The sequence below is a fragment of the Pleurodeles waltl genome, chromosome 10, assembly GCF_031143425.1.
Source record: "Pleurodeles waltl isolate 20211129_DDA chromosome 10, aPleWal1.hap1.20221129, whole genome shotgun sequence".
Lineage (NCBI taxonomy): Eukaryota > Metazoa > Chordata > Amphibia > Caudata > Salamandridae > Pleurodeles > Pleurodeles waltl.
The window spans coordinates 335,272,017-335,291,455 of record NC_090449.1 but is presented as its reverse complement, the minus strand read 5'-3'; the positions used below and the strand labels follow the sequence as shown (position 1 = coordinate 335,291,455).

Sequence of the window (19,439 nt, the reverse complement as noted above, 5' to 3'; positions counted from 1 at the left end):
CACTGCCTGTGACTGTGCTTTGTTGGGCTATCCAGTAGTTGCTGCTTCTGCCTGTGAAAGGGGACAAAGACTGGGCTTTGTGGTATATTCCTGCTTGTGAAGAATCTCCAAGGGTTGGAACTGAGCTTTGCTCCTGTTTTGAAGTCTCAGAGCCATCAGAGACTTCCTCTGCCCACATCTGGACTCCCTGCTGGGATTGCTGCCTTGCCAAATGGTGTCCTATCCAGTCCCTGGGCCCTTGAAAGGTGAAGTTGGCAAACAAGAGCTGAAAATCCACGCACAGAGCGCCATGCAGGGACATTTTCGATGGACCATCTGCAACGTGGCTGATGAACGACGTATCGCCGGCTTCGTGGCTAAAATCGGCACAACACCTGCACCCCCTTGTGGCTGTGATAACGACGCAAATCCCACACAGCACGGTTTTCTAATAATGTGGAATAGGGTTTTCCACAGTGGGAGTTAAAGTCAACCCGACTCTGCATGTATTCGAGGTGTCCCGTCCGGAAATCAACGCATAGCTCTTTTGCGAGGGAGAAAACAATGCATCGCCCACACGACCGGAGAAGAAACTACACATGGCCTCCCTCGCGAGGAAGGATTTGACGCATTGCTGCGTTTTCTGACACACGTTAACCTGTGCGGCTTTATTTTTTACGCTAACCAGGCACTTTGTGAAAAATCAACATTTCCATGGTTTTCTATCAAGTAAGACTCTTATTCTTTTGAAGATTCATATTTTAACTCGTGTATGTTAGATTTTTGTTTTTTTTGTCTTGTTTGAGTCAGATAAATATTGCCTATTTTTCTAACCTGCTGTGGTGTCCATTTTGTGTTTTTTTCACTATATTACTGTGTATGTTGGTACAAATACTTTACACATTGCTTCTGAGATAAGCCTGACTGTTTGTGCCAAACGAACAATGGGGTAAGCAGGGGGTTATCTAAGTGGGTTTCTCCATTGCCTTGACTAGAGTGAGGGTCCTAGCATGACGGGGTAACCTGACTGCCAACTGTAGGAAAGTAGCCTCTTTCTAGCATGGTTACCCCCACTTTTGGCCTGTTTGTGAATGTGTGTTTTTACTGTGTCGCTGGGATCCTGCTAGCCAGGACCCCAGTGCTCATAGATAAAAACCTATATGTCAGTGTGTTTTGCCTGTCTCACTTGGATCATGCTGGTCAGGACCCCAGTGCTCATAGTTTATGGCCTAATGTGTATGCCTGTGTAGTGCCTAACTGTGTCACTGAGGCTCTGCTAATCAGCACATCAGTGCTTATGCTCTCTATGCTTTTAAATTTGTCACTGTAGGCCAGTGACTACATTTACCAATTTCAATTGGCATACTGGACACCCCTTATAAGTCCCTAGTATTTGGTACCTAGGTACACAGGGCATTGGGGTTCCGGGAGATCCTTATGGGCTGCAGCATTTCTTTTGCCACCCATAAGGAGCTCAGACAAACCCTTACAGAGGACTGCCATTGCAGCCTGCGTGAAATAGTGCACACACTATTTCACAGCAATTTTCACTGCACTTAAGTAACTTATAAGTCACCTATGTGTCTAACCTTCACTTGCTGAAGGTTAGGTGCAAAGTTACTAAGTGTGAGGGCACCCTTGCACTAGCAAAGGTGCCCCCACATAGTTCAGGGACATTTCCCCATACTTTGTGAGTGCGGGGACACCATTACACATGTGCACTACATATAGGTCAATACCTATATGTAGCTTCACAATGGTAACTCCGAATATGGCCAGGTAACATGTCTAAGATCATGGAATTGTTCCCCCATTCCAAATCTGGTATTGGGGAGCCAATTACATGCATCCTGGGGGCTCCACTATAGACCCACAGTACTGCCAAACCAGCTCTCTGGGGTTTTCTCTGCAGCAACAGTTGCTGCCACCCCACAGACAGGGTTCTGCCCTCCTGGGGTCTGGGCAGGCTAGTCCCAGGAAGGCAGAACAATGCATTTCCTCTGAGATCAGGGTGTTACACTCTATCTCTTTGGAAATGGGTGTTAAAAGCTGGGGAGAGGTAGCCTCTCCCAACCTCTGGAAATGCTTTGAAGGGCGCAGATGGTGCCCTCCTTGCATAAGCAAGTCTACACCGGTTTAGGGAACCCCCAGTTCCTGCTCTGGCGCAAAACTGGACAAAGGAAAGGGAAGTGACCATTTCCCTGTCCATCACCACCCCCCCGGGGTGGCGCCCAGAGCTCCTCCAGTGTGTCTCAGACCTCTGGCATCTTGTTTTCAGAGGTGTGGGGGCACTCTGGAGGCCTCTGAGTGGCCAGTGCCAGCAGGTGACGTCAGAGACCCCTCCTGATAGGTGCATACCTGACTAGGTGGCGAAACCCCCTCTGAGGGCTATTTAGGGTCTCTCCAGTGGGCTTTTCCTCAGAGTACGACTTGCAAGAATTCATCAGGGTTCCTCTGCGCTTCTCTCTTCGACTTCTGCCAAGGATCGACCGCTGACCGCTCCAGGACACCTGCAAAACTGCAACAAAGTAGCCAGAAGACTACCAGCGACATTGTAGCACTTAAAACTGCCGGCTTTCTCAACACTTTCCTGGTGGTGCATGCTCTGGGGGCTGCCTGCCTTCACCCTGCACTGGAATCCATGAAAGCCACGAAGAAATCTCCTGTGGGTCGACGGAATCTTCCCCCTGCTCCAGCAGGCACCAAACTTCAGCATCACCAGTACTCTGGGTCCCCTCTTATCCTGATGAGCTTGGCCCCTGGAACACAGGTGGGGGACCCAAGTGACCCAGACTGTCCAGTGGTCCAACTGTCCAAATTTGCAGGAGGTAAGTCATTGCCTCCCCTCCCCAGACAGTAACCCTGTGCACCATGTGATCTGCAGCTACAAGGGCTTCTGTGCACATTTCCAAGAAATCCTGCATGCACAGCTGAGCCTAGGTCCCCAGCACTCCATCCTATCCTGCGATGCTCAGCTCCCTGAGTTGATCTCCGGTGTCGTGGGGCCTCTCTTTGCAGTTTTGAGATGACCGCCGTGTTCAGACTTCTTGAACACATGTTCAAGGACTTTTGTGGGCTCTTCCTTCTTGTCCATGGGCTCTCTACGTTGCTGAGGGCCCCCTCTGTCCCCTCTCCCAAGTTGTGACATCCTGGTCCTTCCTGGGCCCGGGCAGCACCCTTTTTCTCCAACTGCGACTCTTGCAGGTAGCAAGGCTTGTTTGTAGTATTTTGCCAAGAAAACAACTCTGCATCCTCCAGCCTTCCATTGAACATCTTCTACATGAAGAAGAACTTCCTACCTCCTTTCATTGTTGCAAATTCTGCAGCTTCTTCCAACTGGATCAGCCATTTTGCACCTTCATCCGGGGTATAGTTGGCTCCTGCCCCCCCAGACACTTTAGCAACTCTTGGACTTGGTCCCCTTCCTTTTCAGGGTTTCAGGTCCAGAAATCCATCTTCAGTGCTTTGCAGTCTGTTGTGGTCCTTGCAAAATCCCTTATCACAACTTTAGTGTGTTTTTGAAGAAATAGTAGTAGTTTACTCCTACTTTCCAGGGTCATGGGGTGGGGTCTCCTTTACCCCCTTCATGTCTTCTCACACTCCCAGCGACCCTCTACACACTACACTTGCCTAGGGGTCCATTCGTGGTTCGCATTCCACTTTTTTAGTATATGGTTTGTGTTGCCCCTAGGCCCATTGCATCCTATTGTGTTTTACAGTTTGCACTACTTTCTGACTGTTTTACTTACCTGATTTGGCTAGTTGTGTATATTTGGTGTATGTTACTTACCTCCTAAAGGAGTATATACTCTGAGATATTTTTGGCACATTGTCACTAAAATAAAGTACATTTATTTTTTAGTAACTATGAGTATTTTCTTTCTTATGATATAGTACCTATATGAGATAAGTGGTATTGCATGAGCTTTGCATGTCTCCTAGTTCAGCCTTGGCTGCTCTGCTATAGCTACCTCTATCAACCTAAGCTGCTAGAACACTACTACACTCTACTAATAAGGGATAACTGGACCTGGCATAAGGTGTAAGTACCATTGGTACCCACTACAAGCCAGGCCAGCCTCCTACACGTACTCATAGGATTGCATTTGGAAATGCCTTGCCTTATGTCTAGGGGTACTTTCTGATTTATGAGAGGTAGCGTAGGCATGTTTGGTATGGTTGTAATGGTAGTGAAAAATGCTGCTTACTGGTGTATGTGGATTTTTTATCATCACTATAGAAAAGCCACTTCTAGAAAGTAAGCATTTTTCTGTGCTTATGACTGGTGTTTTGCAGCTTGATTCCAATCCATGTCTGGAGCAGGCTGACAGCTGGAGTTTGTGCATACTTTTCAGACAACCTATACACAGAGAGGGTGGAGGTGTCACAGAGATGCATCTGCATACTGAATGGGCTTCCTGGGCTGAGCGAAGGGGAGGCAGGGCACACCTGCATTTGTAAAGGCTGTGCCCTGGCCTCACACAAAGGACTAATTTACCCCCAACTGCTATCTGGAGGCTGTCCTGGAGGAGAGAGGAGACACTCCTAGAACCAGTTGCAACTGGTTGGAACATCTTCTCCCCCTCTTTAAAATTGCTTTGCAAAACTGAGTATAAGTACAGGGGATTGTTCCCATGTAAAACACACAAGAAATATACTTGAAGAAATGGACATAGAATGCTGCTGGAGGGACTCACCAGGGACCGCCTTGGACTGCTGCTGTTGTGCTGACCTGTGACCTACTGGATCACTAGGATAAACTGCCTCTGACTGCATCCCCCTTGTGCTGGCCTGTTGCTGGGCCCTGCTTCACTTGTGTCTCCAGGGCCAGAGTGCTGTGGCCACTGCCCCCTGCAACTATTTGTTTCTTGCGCGAGAATAGCGCTGCACCTAAAGGCTCCTCTAATGGAGCAGAGTGCCTGGTGAGCGGTTTTCTACTATTTTCCTAGCGCCTTTAGAGAAACTTTCTTTTATTTACTAAGCGCCTTGAAAGAGATGTATTTTGTTTCATCTGTCAGAAAAAATCACCGCTGTGACCCAGGCAGCTCGTATTTTCCAAGCGCGTCCGAAGCATGCTGTGTTTGGTACCCCCGGGGCACAAGGAAACAAAGCCTAGACCGAGTGCGCACCTAGCGGTGCCCCCGGGGTAATGTGTGCAGAGAAGAGCACCCTTGTGGCACTGGCGGGTCCTTCCTTTTGTCTGAATTCACCAATGTGGCCTGGGAGGACTGCAGCGAGGCTCGTGCACCACGTCGGGTGCAGACGCTTTGCGAGCAGGGTGGAAGCCTCATCGGAGGCGCCGGCTCCACGAGGCCCCATCCAGTGGGTGTGCATTGCGGGTGGGTTGGAAGCCTCATCGGAGGCCACTCGCACTGCTGGGCCCCTTTATTGTTCACGGGGGCCCCTTTCCCATTGGGCCCCCACAGTGGCCCAGAGATCATGGGTGGGGCGGAAGCCCCCCATTCCACTTGGCCCCCAGTCTTGTTGCAAGGTTTGCAGGTGGCGGGAAACCTTGATGGAGGTCTCCAGTCCCGCCGTGCCCACCCCCACTAAAAGAAATGCATGGAGTGCCCATCGAGGTACTCGTGCCCTCGCAGGCGGGCAGGAGAACTCCTACCTGGCTAAGGGTCAGAGAAGCAAGGTGGCCCCTATATGAGGAGTGGAGTCACCCGTTCCCCCACATCACCACTTTCTGGGATTGTCCTCTATCGGAGCATGAGAGCTCCTGCGTTGGGATTACCTCCACGGGCAGAGTATAAAGGGAGATGCATTCATGACAATGGCTTGACATTTTGGTAACGTGTTTTACAATGATGTGTGCATTCATGCTGATGTTGTCACTGTATGCCATGAGCTTTTGTTACTATGTGATACTAGGCGTGGTCATGATAATGTCTTGGCAGTGCTGATCCTGCCTGTATGGTGATATGTTTTTGCTGACTTGCCATGTATTTTCTGATCTTCCTGTTATGGGCATTTATGGTATGTTTGCTAGGGCAAGTACATTTTGAGTAACGTGTTTCCTGTCACCTTATGCCTTGCTAGTAATATGTGCTTTTTCCCTGATATATGCATTTTTGGTAATGTTTACCTGACTACTGCGTATGTTGCAGGATAACCAGTAACCTATATGTTTTATGTGACTACTGCTGGCTTACACAGAGTAATAGTACTGTGTAATATTCTGACAACTGCTTGGATAGCAGGCTATTACTGACATGTTGTGTTTGGTCTAATGATGTTGTGTACAATACAGTTTATTTTTATATAACTTGGTTTTGTGTTTCCTTTGTGGTGGGGATAGTGCGTCACGTGTGTTGTGTGTGTTGTGCAATCGCTTTAGACATTGCCTCTGGGATAAGCCTGACTGCTCGTGCCACGCTACCAAGAGGGTAAGCAGGGGTTATCTTGGGTGTGTAACTCCCTCGCCCTGACTCGAATGGGTGGGTTCTGCCTGGCTTAGGTGCGTACCCTGGCCAACCAGAAACCCCATTTCTAACAGTGTCAATTATCAAGGGTGTCATCAGGGTTAGGGTGTATGAAATCGCTTTCTTTGATTCTGACTGAAGTCGAGGTCATAGGTCATTTGGTCACCTCCTGTGATGCCATTGAGTTCCAAGGATGTGTAATGTCACTTCTGCTACCCCTTGAATGTGGTGAATCAACGTCAGTGGAAACAATAAAAAAACAAAGATGCATTTCAATTTCACAAACCTAATCCCGAATCAAAATTCCAAGCAACACTGCAGAGCGGAGGTCAGGAAGGAACCTGCGAAGCAATACAGGACAATCTGCAGTGCAGGTCCACAGTCACACCCACCCTGCTCCAGTTATAGCTCCTGAGTGGGGTAGACCGTGACCCACGAAGCACTAAAACATCCACGTACACAGTAGACGACAAAAGGAAAACGTAACAAGAAGTCTAAATTAGACAAATGTAAATAAGGAAATACATTCTTACTTGAGCGTGGGTCATCGTCTCTGGATTGAGGCACAAAAAACAGATTGGCCCCTTAAAATTGCTGCCACATTATAGCTAATGAGGGGATTAGTAGAATAAAATGTACAATATTTAGACACCGTACAGGGAACGGGAAAGCAGCTTTCCTGTTTTAGAGTGATGATTCATCTCACACAGGTTGGGACTGGGAGGAAGACGGACGAGAGCATAATAGACTTCATCTGGCTGGCCGTCTGTCTGCGAACCATGCTTTGCTCCATTGCAGTTGTTTATTGTTAGTAAGCTTGTGTCCAGCTGTTGCACTGTGTGATTCAGATGGTAAACTGCGGTTTGTGTTCCTCTGCTCTATTTCTTCCTACAACTTCATCTTAATTCTGTTTTTAGTCAATTCATTTTTTTTTTCTTTGCTTCAGATGGGATTCATTCAGCTAGATTTCTATTTAGCCCTCCTACCCCCTCCTTATTGTTTTATAGTGCTTAAGTATAACCCGCTATCGAAGCTCTGCAAAAAAATATATATATATATTGACTCTTGATTTCAACTGAGTTCTATGTGCAGAGTTAATAAATGTTGCTCCCCGCTGCAACTCCTTGCTTGAAGCAGCCAAAGAAGTGACACTTCCTGCAACCACTGAATCGTTCATAATCCCTCCAAATGAATCACAAATCAGTCCGACAGCGTACACTGCATTGATGAATGAAAGTAGATATTTGGGATACAGGCAATGACTATGGCTCAGTGCTTAATTTATAGGAAAAAAGCCCAGTGGGCGAAAGATTTTCATAGGAGACCATTACCAAGATTGCCAAATATGGAACAGCCCCCGTTTTAATTCCACCTCGTGCCTTTTTCTTCTGCCACCCATAAGGTCATGTCCTTATCACACCCTTGCGGTTAATTTTGATCCCTGTTTTCTCCTTTTACCACTGCTTACTTATATTGCTTATCCTCCTATTTTGCCCCTTGCCTGCCTTTCTTTTTCTCGCTCTAGGTCAAAAGTCTAATGATGAAAAAGAAGTCCGAGGCCCCCAAAATAAGCGCTGCTGCCAGCCACATACAAGAACTGACATAAAATAAGCACTGACTGTGCCCCATTTTATCATGAAGGCTTGCTTATTCAGGACAGCATGCTGGATCAAAAGCTGTAGCATCCTTCCTGCCATTTTGTTTTACCTGTGTTTGTGGTTGTTGACTTTCAGCTCTTTTTTATAGATATTTCTGACAATGACATAAACATCTAATTTCTGTTGCATAGTATGACAGCTGAAAACATGACATTCATAATGTGTCATTGTCGTCTGCATTGTTTTAGGCATTTGCCTTGGGCGTGCAGTACTTGGAACTGTATTTTGTTGAGAAACTACCACTAGTCGGTGTTGCCTTTGAGCTTTCAAGCTAAAAAGTATCTAATTCTCCCATTAAAAAGCATCCCTAAAAAATCTTCTCTAGAATTAGGAAATGTAACTAAGGGATGATGTGCGGCACACATCTAAAGAAAAGACAGCTCCAGCATAGTAGAAAGATGGTCTTTGTTGCAGTCTGAAGTCCTGTCAGAGCCAATTCCTTTTTATTGTGAGTGCCAGAAGGGAAAGTCAGTGTTTCAGTAATACACATGGTCAAATTGCTTGTTTATGGTTCTGAAGTCGTTAATTAACATTGTTCCCCTACTTCTGTCCTGAATTTGAGTTCTGCGTGGCTGAAACCCCAGTTGGGATTCCCCGACAATCAATAATGAGTGGTGCAGTGTTCCTCCCACAACCGGGTTTCCTAGGTGAGCGAATACCTGACCTAATTTTACCAGCCAAAAATTCTGGCCGCTAAAATTGCTTCACGATAGAGGTGCAGTAATGTGTAGCCCCAGTCCATGTCCACAGCTCAAACATTTTCAAAGGTTTGGGTGGAGAATGTAACACACCGACTTGCCAGGCACCATCCTCGTCTTCCCTTTACCGCCCTCTCCACCCTCCCATACTGGCTTCATGCGCACATTTACCACCTCCTCAGAGCAGGTGTTAAACCCCATGGAATTCCAACTGGTAAACCGAGTCTGCACAGTTATTTCTAAATCCCAGCAGATTAACTCATCACTTGATGCTACTGGTGAAATGTTACCACAAAGTACCACTTTTTATAAGAGTGTCACCACTGCCAGTATCATGAAGCTCATAATGAGGGCCTTTATGTTTCTGCAGGTTTAGCATCTTTGGGCTCCCAGCGTGAACCTTTTATAGACAATGTTCCTTTCATGGCACTTGGCTGGGCCATATCTGGATACTTCTGTGCTTTATTTGGGGCACTCCTCTCTCGAGGCGCTGATACATGACTGTGGCAGTTCTTCTGACCAAGAAGAGGATGACAAATTCCTGACTGTGAGACCCGCATCCTATAGTAGAAACTTGCTTGAATGACATCATTCATTGCAGTGATGCCGCTGTCACCTATGCCTTTCTGCTGGCCTCCACTTCACGTCCCATGGATATTTGGCTTCTCCTCTGGTAGTATGTATTACAGAAAGATGTTATCCCTCCTCCTAGACAAAATGCCTGATTGACAGATGCATATTTGGTCTGGGCAAGCAGTGGTTACTCCTTCGCCTGCTTACAATGGTTACAGGGTTTTTCTTTGACCCTCGATTTGGAGTTCATTATAATACTGCACCCAACTAAATGCTCACCATGATGGCATCTCTTCTTCTAATACCTGTGATGGAATGGTTGTGAATGGCTCTGTCACCCGTGCTCTAGATGCATATGCACGCTCTCCTAACATGGCAGCAATTGTTTTCTTCGTATTTTGGAAAACCAATACAATTTAAAAAAAACTAATGGAACATTGATCCATTAAAATACCTGAAACTGTGAGATGATCTATGACATAGAAAATTCTCCCATTTCTGAAAAATGCTGGACAAAAATGGTCCAGTGAACTGTCACTATGGGGAGGAAGTTCTCTCACTGCAATCTCTACTAGATTTGGAATTTGCTCTAGAAACAGGAGGATATTACGTTGCCACACAGTTTGTACTCTCAAGTTTCATTGGTCAAATTTGTTATCCAGAATTCTTCAGAAAGCAATGGGTATGACGTCTGTTTATCTATGATCTTGTGTTAAAGGCAAATACCCTTTCCTGACTAGTACATTCAATTGCATCTAGCCAACATTCTTGGCTCAAGGTTTATGACACCTTGAAACTGTAACAGCACACTGCACGTAACTGACGTCCTGAATTACGATTATTCACTTGCTTGGCTAGTTCACTCGGTGTAGAAGTTTATCTAGGTTAAAAAAATACTACTCCATGTCTGCACGTCACAACATTTGAGTTTTGATTGAGTCATTTATGTGGTTTCGATTGCAATTTTTCAATGGTTTCAATTGTAATTAAGACAGAAAAATGTGTACGTAGTAATATTAGTATCAAAAGCTGAGCATAGGTTTATGACAAATGTCACTTAGTCCTCTCACATTGACTCTGTGTTTCATATTTTTGTCCTCAGGATTTTGTCCCGAACCACAACCTCCCTATTTACAGCCTCCTCCAACTGGACTCCCCTTACCAGGTACCAGTAAAGCGATTCCTCTAAATTTCAAGAAATTAAGTCATTTTTGGGTTGTCTTCGAAATAACGTGCAGCATTGAGTCCCTCATTTTACAAGAGTTGCGCGGTTCCCGATGCGGTAATACTGTAACCAGAAATCCTGACACCATGGGTGCTGTGTTTATTGCACCATTACAAGTTTGCTCCTTTGAAATGGGGAGTAACGTTGATAATCTCTGTTTTTGCACCAATTCCGACACATTTTTCTTTTCTCAATATCAGACTGTTTTTCCAAAGCAGATTTCCCATGTTCTTTGCTGGTAGAATGTGCATGTGGAAGATATTGGTAGTGCAGTGTTCCGGAACAGCGTGTTATCCCAATTTTGCCGGTAATTAACATTTCTAGCGCGAAGCAGGATTTTCCCAATTTCAACAATGAAGGCCTAAGTATCTTAGTAATGTGAATGTATCTTCCTAATAGAACCTTTTTGTCCAAATGTTTTCTAAATCAAATATCATTTTATGTATTGAGCAACAAGTTCTTTGTGTTGCACTTGTACCAGCAAGAAAATCCACCATTTGTCTTGGATGACATGCCAAAGATGCATATTTGATGTTATCTAACTAAATTGTGTTACAGCTTTACAGGCAATCATATTGATCCTGTTGCAATTATAAGGGGAGCCATAAGCAAACTATAGTTTCTTATAGAAAAGAACTAGTTCGTACTTGTACTAGCAATTAAGCTAAAAGGAGTCATATACTCCATTGAGATCCATCATCACCTTTCTCACTAGCACCACAAGCGTGAACTCCACCACTATCAACATCACCACCCTTAACACCATTACCATTAGGAGCATCATAACCACCATTACTGATATTACCACTATCACCACCATTACTCCCACTACCATTTCCACACGTCTGCAATCATTACCATCAACTAAATTACCACCACTCCCACTATCACTGTATAAATCACCATCAGCATTACCATTATCACCTCCCACCATTACCAACATCATTACCTCTACTATGAACACTGCTAACACGACCATTATCATTAGTGCCATAATTGACACAAAGAACTCACTGATCTTACTACCACTCTTACTACAACCACTGACATTCCATTCATACCCATCGCCACTATCCCCATTGCCACGACCACAATTATATCCCCACGATTACTGACACCAACATTGCCAGAGAGTTGTGCGATTACACATTGTCTGCCTTGGAGCCCATCATATTATGCACCTGCCTACCGTGCTAACGCCACCAATAGGTTATTGCAAATGCTTCATGCCTTTACAGCATTTACATCTGTATGTTTTACAATGTGTTCTGTATGTTTTATGTGAACAATTGTGTGCTTTTTCCTAATACACATACCTTAGGCTTAATTGTTTCACATATTAACGATTGTAGGTAATAATTTAGAGGAGTTTTTTCCTCCGCAATATCATTAATTACGTGTTAATTTTCTCATGCTAGCATTTGAAGCAATATCAATACGAGGTTTTAGCACTGTCGAGGAGAGAGGCACATCTTTGTCCCAAAGAGCTGGTGCATTTCTTCAATGTCGGACACTGGCTGTTGCATGTTTCTGGCATTCTGGCTCAAAACGTGTGCGATGTTCTGCAATCGTCTCAATAGTAGACTTTTGAGAGCTAGTTCTTTTTAGCAAACGTTCACAGGAAATGGAATACCATGTTGCCTGTCCTTATGTTATTTACTTTCTGTTCATTCTTTCACGCCACAAGGCTTGCGATAGTTGCTGCTATAATTTTGCAAACGTTTTGCGCTAGTTTGGCTTTTAATACAAGTCTAGCAAATACTACTCCATTTTCCTTTTGTGAGTTCACCTTTGAGAGAAAGAGTGAGGGGAACCCAGAGGAATTCCTCTGTCTCCGGCAGGTTATATCATTGATTCCTTCAGGTATGTTTGAAAGAGATTCCTGAGACACCACCTGTCCCTGCTCCAGGTGCTACACTGGTATAGCCAATCTCCAGAAGGACTATTGGAAATCTACCAGATGTGGCCATGGGTGGCTCTCGCAAGCAGCAAAACTATTATGACCAACAGCATCACCAGAACGACCACCAGCATCACCACCACCATTGCCATCACCACCACCGTTGCCATCACCATCACAATAACCACCATCATCATTACCTTCACCATTACCACCACCACCATAACCAGCATAATTGAAGCCATTATTACCACTATTACTAATGACCCCCTCTTCCATTACCATCACTACCACCATCTAAATTACCATGATTATTACCACTACCAGCATTATTTACAACACCGCCAGTACAACTGTTAGACCTGGCAGTTTTTGTTGTGGTTTCCCCTGTCTTTTTCCTTCCGACCTCCTGGTTTTGATCTTGTGCTGAATTTCATTTTTGCTAGTTTTAGGACTCTGGGCACTCTACCATTGCTGACCAGTGCTATATTGCAAATACTCCCAGTCTACATTGTATTGGTGATTGGTTAATCCATGATTGGCATATTTGATTTACTAGTAAGTCTTTAGTGTAGTGCAGCTGTTGTGCCCAGGGCCTATAAATCAAATGCTACTAGTGGGCCTGCAGCACTGATTGTGCCACCCACGAGTAGCCCTGCAAACATGCCTTAGGAATGTCATTGCAATGTCTGTGTTTGCAGGGTTAAACTGCAATGTCTACCTGGCAAGTGCACCCAATTCCCAGGCCCAAACCTTCCCTTTTATTACCTGTATGTCACCCCAAAGATAGGCCGAGGCAGCTCAATGGGCAGGGTGCTGTGTATTTAAATGGTAGGACATGGACTGGTGCGTTTTACATGTTCTGACAGTGAAATACTGCTAATTTAGTTTTTTACTATTGCAAGATCTGTCTTTCCAATAGGGTAATAAGGTGATTGCCTTGATATATCCTTTAAGTGTATTTTCCCATTGGCAGCAGATAGAGATATGGAGTTTGGGGTCTCTGAACTCCCAATTTAAAAAAACATCTTTTGGCGAAGTTGGTTTTATCATTGTACGTTTGAAAATGCCACTTTTAGAAAGTGGGAATTTTCTTGCTTAACCATTCTGTGCCTCTGCCTTTTTGCTGAATACACATCTGGGTCAGCATGCCAGTTGGTCTGTTTGTACATTCACTCTAGACAGTCACACAAAGGGAGCTCAGGTGTGCCTTGCATATCCTGATGGCCCATCACCAGGCTGATGGGTCTTCCTGAGCTAGAGTGGTGTGAGGAGCTGCCACTTGCACCTGATTAGGGCTCTCGCTGTCCTCACACAGAGCAGTCTCCTCCCCCCTGGAGTGTGCTAGGGCCAAGGCAGGGTATTGTGCACATTACACAAGGGAGAGCGGATGGGAGCAAGGGGAAAAAACCAACCGCACTCGGCTCCCACAAGAACACAATCACAAAAAAGGGGAGTGCGGGGTTGTATATAAAGTGTGGGGGTCAGTAGTGTACTAATTGTAACGCTAGACCACTCGTAGTCCTCAACTAGAGGTGAAAATTGGGTGGGCTGTGTAGTGATGTTCGGTCTGGGGGGAAGGAGAGGAGCTGGGGAAAAAAAACAAGGAAAGGAAAGTTTCCTTTACGGACTAGGTGGTCTCACACACTATATAGTGTCATGCTTCATCATATGACCACCTAGCCCCACCCAGGTAGGACAGTGCCACCTGGGCGGACTCAACCTCACTGTTAAAAGAACAGGAGGGAGTGCGTAAATTAATCTTATTCCTGGAAAGAGGGATCCAGCTATACTAGGGAAATAAAAACACCTACTCAGGTACCCGGGTAACTTTAATGAGGGTCCTGTGTGGTGTGGTTAAAAAGGATGGGGAACCAGCGTGAGAGCAATGACTCACAAGGTCACCTGTCTAAAATGGGGTAGCCGACATGTTTCTGCCCTTATGGTGGAGCTATGGAGAGTCTCAGGGCATTCATCAGGGCATTGGATCCCTGTAGTGATTCCTACTTAAACACTGCGAAAATAATCACAAATGGAAGGGAGGGCCTACCTTAACCAAGAAAATATCTGGGGAGGACCTAAAGAAAAAGGGATGAAAACAGACCAAAACAAAGTGAATAATAAAACACAGCACACCAATCCACATGTGTCAAAATTCATGCACGCCGCAGAAGTGCTGGTTGCAAAATTTTTAAATCGCAATAGCATCGAGGTAGGTGATGCACGGTACGTATTAGGATGGGAAGACAATTTCTTACCCTCACAGTTAAGGCTACTAGCCTCTGGTATCCTGGAGAGGGAGCGTCCCCTTATAGTAAGACTCTAAGGTTCCAGGGGAAAAGGGGAGAAGGAACAGGAGAGAAAACCGATAATCATAAAGGGAATTAAAGGAATGAAGGGGAGGGGAAGAGAAGAGGAGAATGAGGAGAAAGGAAAACAAGGGAAAAAAAGGGGGGGGAAGGAGTAAAAAGAGAGGGGATCCAAGGACAGAGGGAAAGAGGGAAAAAAGGAAATTAGAGGCAAAGATTATAGATCAAGATGGAGAGGAGGAGATAGAAAGGAAAAAGAAAAAGAAGAAAAAAGAAGAAAGAAGAAAAAAGAAAGAAGAACGAAGAAAAAGAAGAAAAGGAAAAAAGGAAGATAGGAAAAAGGCGGAGAGGAAGAAGGGAAGGGAAAGGGAAGTGGGAAGATCAGATAAGAAAAGTAAAATTAAAAAAATTATAATAGAAAAATAAAATAAATACAGGGGAACAGAGATGTCTTATCTGTGTCTCCCACGCTGTCTGACTCACTGCATCAAAGGTGGGCGCTCGCTGTGCGCCTATACCGACCTCTCATTCAGGACCGCTTGGATACAATGGTCTGGTGGAGAGGAGTAGATATAGTGGCCTTAATTAGGACAAGAGGCAGCTGATGTGAATCACCGTCGCGGCCCAAGGGGCGGGGCCGGAAGTCCGGAGTTATCTCTCCAAATATGGTCAAGCCCGAAGTGGCCTTTAATGGCTATTAGAGTTCCGGGGGCCGGAACCCATGAAAATCCCCTCGGACGGGCGCCGGGGGGAAAAAGGAAGCCTTGTCTCCGTAAGAGGAAAGGCCGGGATAAGGGCGCGTCAGCCCGAAATCCGCCGTCGGCGGCGACGCTCGCCCCGCGAGTGCTGTAGGGAAATGTAGTTTCCCAACAGCACACGCGGAATGCCAGCTGAGCAGGCCGCCGGAAAACGGAGCCCCGGGCGGCCTAGTGCGCTCAGAGAGCGCAAACTGAAAACGGGGGGGGGGAGAAAAAAGGGAAAAAAAGGGGGGAGGGGGAAAGAAGGGGGGAAGGGAAAAAAAGGGGAAAAAAGACAGAAATGAAAGAAAGGGGAAGTGGAAGGGAGGAAGGGGAGGGGGAATGAGGAGAGACCAAGGGCAGGGGGGGAAAAAAGAGGATGGAGCTGAAAAAAGGGAAAGGGGGAGATTAAAGATGGAAATAAAAATAAAAATAAAAATAAAAATAAAGGGATAAAAGGCAAATATATATATAAAAAAAAATTTCTATACATATAATAAAATAACATAACAAAGATGTGAATGAAAATAAGGAGGGGAGGGGGGGTGGGGAACAGAAGAAGAAAGGATGGGGGAGGGAGCAGAAAAAGGGGAGGAGAAAGGAACAACCAAGAGATGAGAAAGATAAAGAGAGAAAGAAGAGAGAAGAGAAGAGAGAGTCCGTGGGCAGAAAATTCTGGGCAGAAAAAGTTCTTCAAGTGGGTTCTAGGGTTGCAGAGAGAACCACGGTATCTCATCATTTAATCCAACCGTGTCTGTGTGCAACCTCCAGATCCAACGTTGCTCAGCCCTAAAAAGTTTTTCAGACATGTTGGTGGTCGAGGGGGAAAATTGTTCCAGGACTGTCCATGACATGTCGTCTGGGGAATGATTTTTTTGTAAGAAATGGCTGGTAAGTTTAGTAGCATCTCGTTTGCACCTGATCGTGCTCCTGTGCTCACAGATTCTGATGCTAACTTTTCTTGTGGTCATCCCCACGTACTGAAGTGGGCAAGGGCATTTGATTAAGTAGATTACGTTTTTACTGTTACAATTGGTAAATGATTTTTGCACCCAAGGGGTTCTAAGGTTGAGGTTGATGGTGGTGGATTTTTGGGTAAAGGGGCAAACACTGCAGTTGCCGCATGGGTAGTGACCTGCAGGGGGGGCCAATTGCCAGAGTGTGGTCTGTGCGGGTCGCCGTTTCTCCTTTGGTCTGGTATGGACCACCATATCACGTATATTACTTGCTCTCTTATACGCGTGTAGTGGTGGATCAAAGGGTAAGCCACCTGAAGTCAGGATTTTCCAATTGACTTTTATGATCTTTTGAATTTCATTAGATAAAGGATTAAATGTGGTCACACAAACGATCTTGTCCAAATTTGACTTCGGTGCGTGGGGCTGTAGCAGCTGGTCTCTATTGTTATTGCGCGCTCTTTTTAAAGCCCTGCTCACTAGGTGTGGGGGATAGTCTTTGGTGTGTAACTTCACAGTTAATTTGTCTGCATGTTTGCGATAGTCAATCACTGAAGAGCAGTTTCGTCTTAACCGTAGGAACTGCCAACCGGAAGGTTATCTCTTAGAGCTCGAGGGTGGAAGCTCTGATATTGTAACAGATTATTACAGTCCGTTGGTTTGTAGTATACCTCAGTGGCTAACCCTCCATCATTCTCATAGATAAGTAAATCCAGGAAAGGTAACTTGTTGTCGCCTATGTTCATTGTGAATGTGAGGAAAGGGTTTGCTCCGTTAAGCCAAACTGCAAACGCCTGGGCTTCTGCCCTACTTCCCGTCCATATTAGCAGTACATCGTCGATGTATCGCTTCCAGAGTTTTATCTGGTCACGGTAGGGGTTCTTCTCATTCAAAACAATTTGTCTTTCAAAATGGTCAACGTATAGACATGCTAGGCTGGGGGCGAATGTGCTGCCCATTGATGTACCCTGTGTCTGTAAAAAGAAACTATCCTCAAATTTAAAGTAGTTTCTGGTGAGAGCGAGATGTGCTAAGTCCAGGATAAAACCCGGGGGGGTTTGGGATTCATTCATGTGAGTTTCCAGCAGGTCATTTATCACTTCCAAGGTAGCCTCTTGCGGAATATTGGTGTATAGTGACTCCACGTCAAGGGTAATCAGGAGCTCCTTGGTTTTGTCAAAGGTTATAGAATCCAGTAAAAGGAGGACATGGGTGGTGTCCTTCAAATAGGTCGGGATTCTTTTAACTAGTGGTTGTAGGAAGAAATCCACGAATTTTGACAAAGGCTCTAGTGCTGAGCCTAGACCGGAAACTATGGGTCGTCCGGGGGGGGGAAACTTTTCTTTGTGTACTTTGGGTAAAATATAAAAGTACGGGATTTTCGGATTGGTCTGTATCAGGAAAGATGCCTCATGATCTGTAATCCAGTTGTTTTCTTTCCCTTTAGATACTAGGAAAGTGATTTCTTCTTGAACATCGGTAGTAGGATCGCGTGTCAACCGTTTATAGTGTCTGGTGTTCCCTAGTAGTCGCTCACACTCGTCTCTGTACATTTGTTGTGGGAGGATCACTGTAGCCCCACCCTTATCTGCTGGTTTTATAATGATGGTGGGGTCAGCTGTGAGGCTCTTCAGTGACTCTATTTCGATTTGGCTCATATTGTGGAATATTTTGTTGGGTGCTTTTGTGAGACCATTGATTCTTAGGGATACTGATTTTTCGAAGGCCAGTACCTCCGGGGGCATTTGCCCTGCCGGGGGACAGAAAGTAGATTTGGGACGTAGTCCCGTGTTCTGTGTGGGAGTGTCATATTCCTTCCCAAGGAAGAAGGTCTTTAGGCGGATCTTACGGAACAGGCCCGCTAGTTCTGTTCTAGTTCTGAATAAATCAACCTTCGGGGTAGGTACAAAGTTCAAACCTTTGTTTAATGCTAGAATTTCGGTTTGGCTCAAACTCCGGTTGCTTAGATTGATGATGTTGTTTGTCCTTTCGGGGGCCAGTTTCACTTTGTCTTGCTGGTCCCTGGGACGGGATCCCTGTGTAGTGGATTTTCCAAGGCATCCTCTTTTGGGCGCCACTGTACCTCTTTTCTCCTCCCCCTGTCCCTCCCGTGACCTCTGTCTAAAAAAGGCGGCGGGGGTTCGGGAAAGGACCATTGGGCTGGGTGTTGTAGGTAGGGTGCTTGATATTGTTGAGGAGGGCCATATTGATTTGGCCAACCCCATTGTTGGTTAAAGTAAGGCGGGTAAACGGGAGGAGCCGGTGGAAAATTCCATCCTCCTCGACGTTGCCCACGCCGCCCACGGCGATATCGTATGTTTCCTGAAGAGTTACTGTCACTGTCTGAGCTGATATTGCCCCCGGATGAGGTGTCAGAAGTGTTGGTGGAATTCTTTGCTACATAATCAGGTTTAGTGTAGGGATATATCCTTTCCAGGGAAAAACGATTCAGATCTTTTTGGAATTTGGCTATTTTTTGCTGAGTTAGGTATTCTTTATATTCATTCATGTTTTTGTTTACCTCCTCCAGTTTCTTTTTGAAGGAGAGAATACTCACACCTGACTTCAGGTTGTTCTCACTGGTTTTTATCTGGACCAGTAGGATTTCAGAAAGCCTAGTGGCTGTTTTTATAATTAGTATCAGCCAATCTCGAGTGCATTTCTATGCTATAAGTGACCAATCTTTACGAAACTCAAAGTCGTCAAGGAATATGCGGGGCTCATTAGTAACGAGTAGTCCGTTTGGTGCAGAGTTACTACGGAGGTATTCCGTGAGAACGGCTCCATGTAGTATAGTCTTAACTTGGGAGCGTTTTAATTCCACTAGGGTGTCCCAGTCCCCCAGTTGGGACAAACTCTTTGACAGAGCCGTGTCCCCAAGAAGTGAAGGGGCTGCGAGGATAGCTGATACTTCCTCTTCATTGAAGGAGAGACCATCTGCCATAGTGTGGGTGGGGGGAAAACAGAAAAGGAGGA

General features: G+C 45.5%; 1 protein-coding gene across 2 annotated transcripts in view; it reads left to right on the top strand.

The window, feature by feature from the left end:
- LOC138261519 (cell death-inducing p53-target protein 1 homolog) overlaps nt 1–19,439 on the top strand; it is a 617,762-nt gene that overhangs the window by 227,900 nt on the left and 370,423 nt on the right. For both annotated transcript variants that reach the window (XM_069210530.1, XM_069210529.1), the window contains one exon: nt 10,439–10,501. In XM_069210530.1, the coding sequence (XP_069066631.1) occupies nt 10,439–10,501 (63 nt within the window). The remainder of the gene's footprint in view (nt 1–10,438; nt 10,502–19,439) is intronic.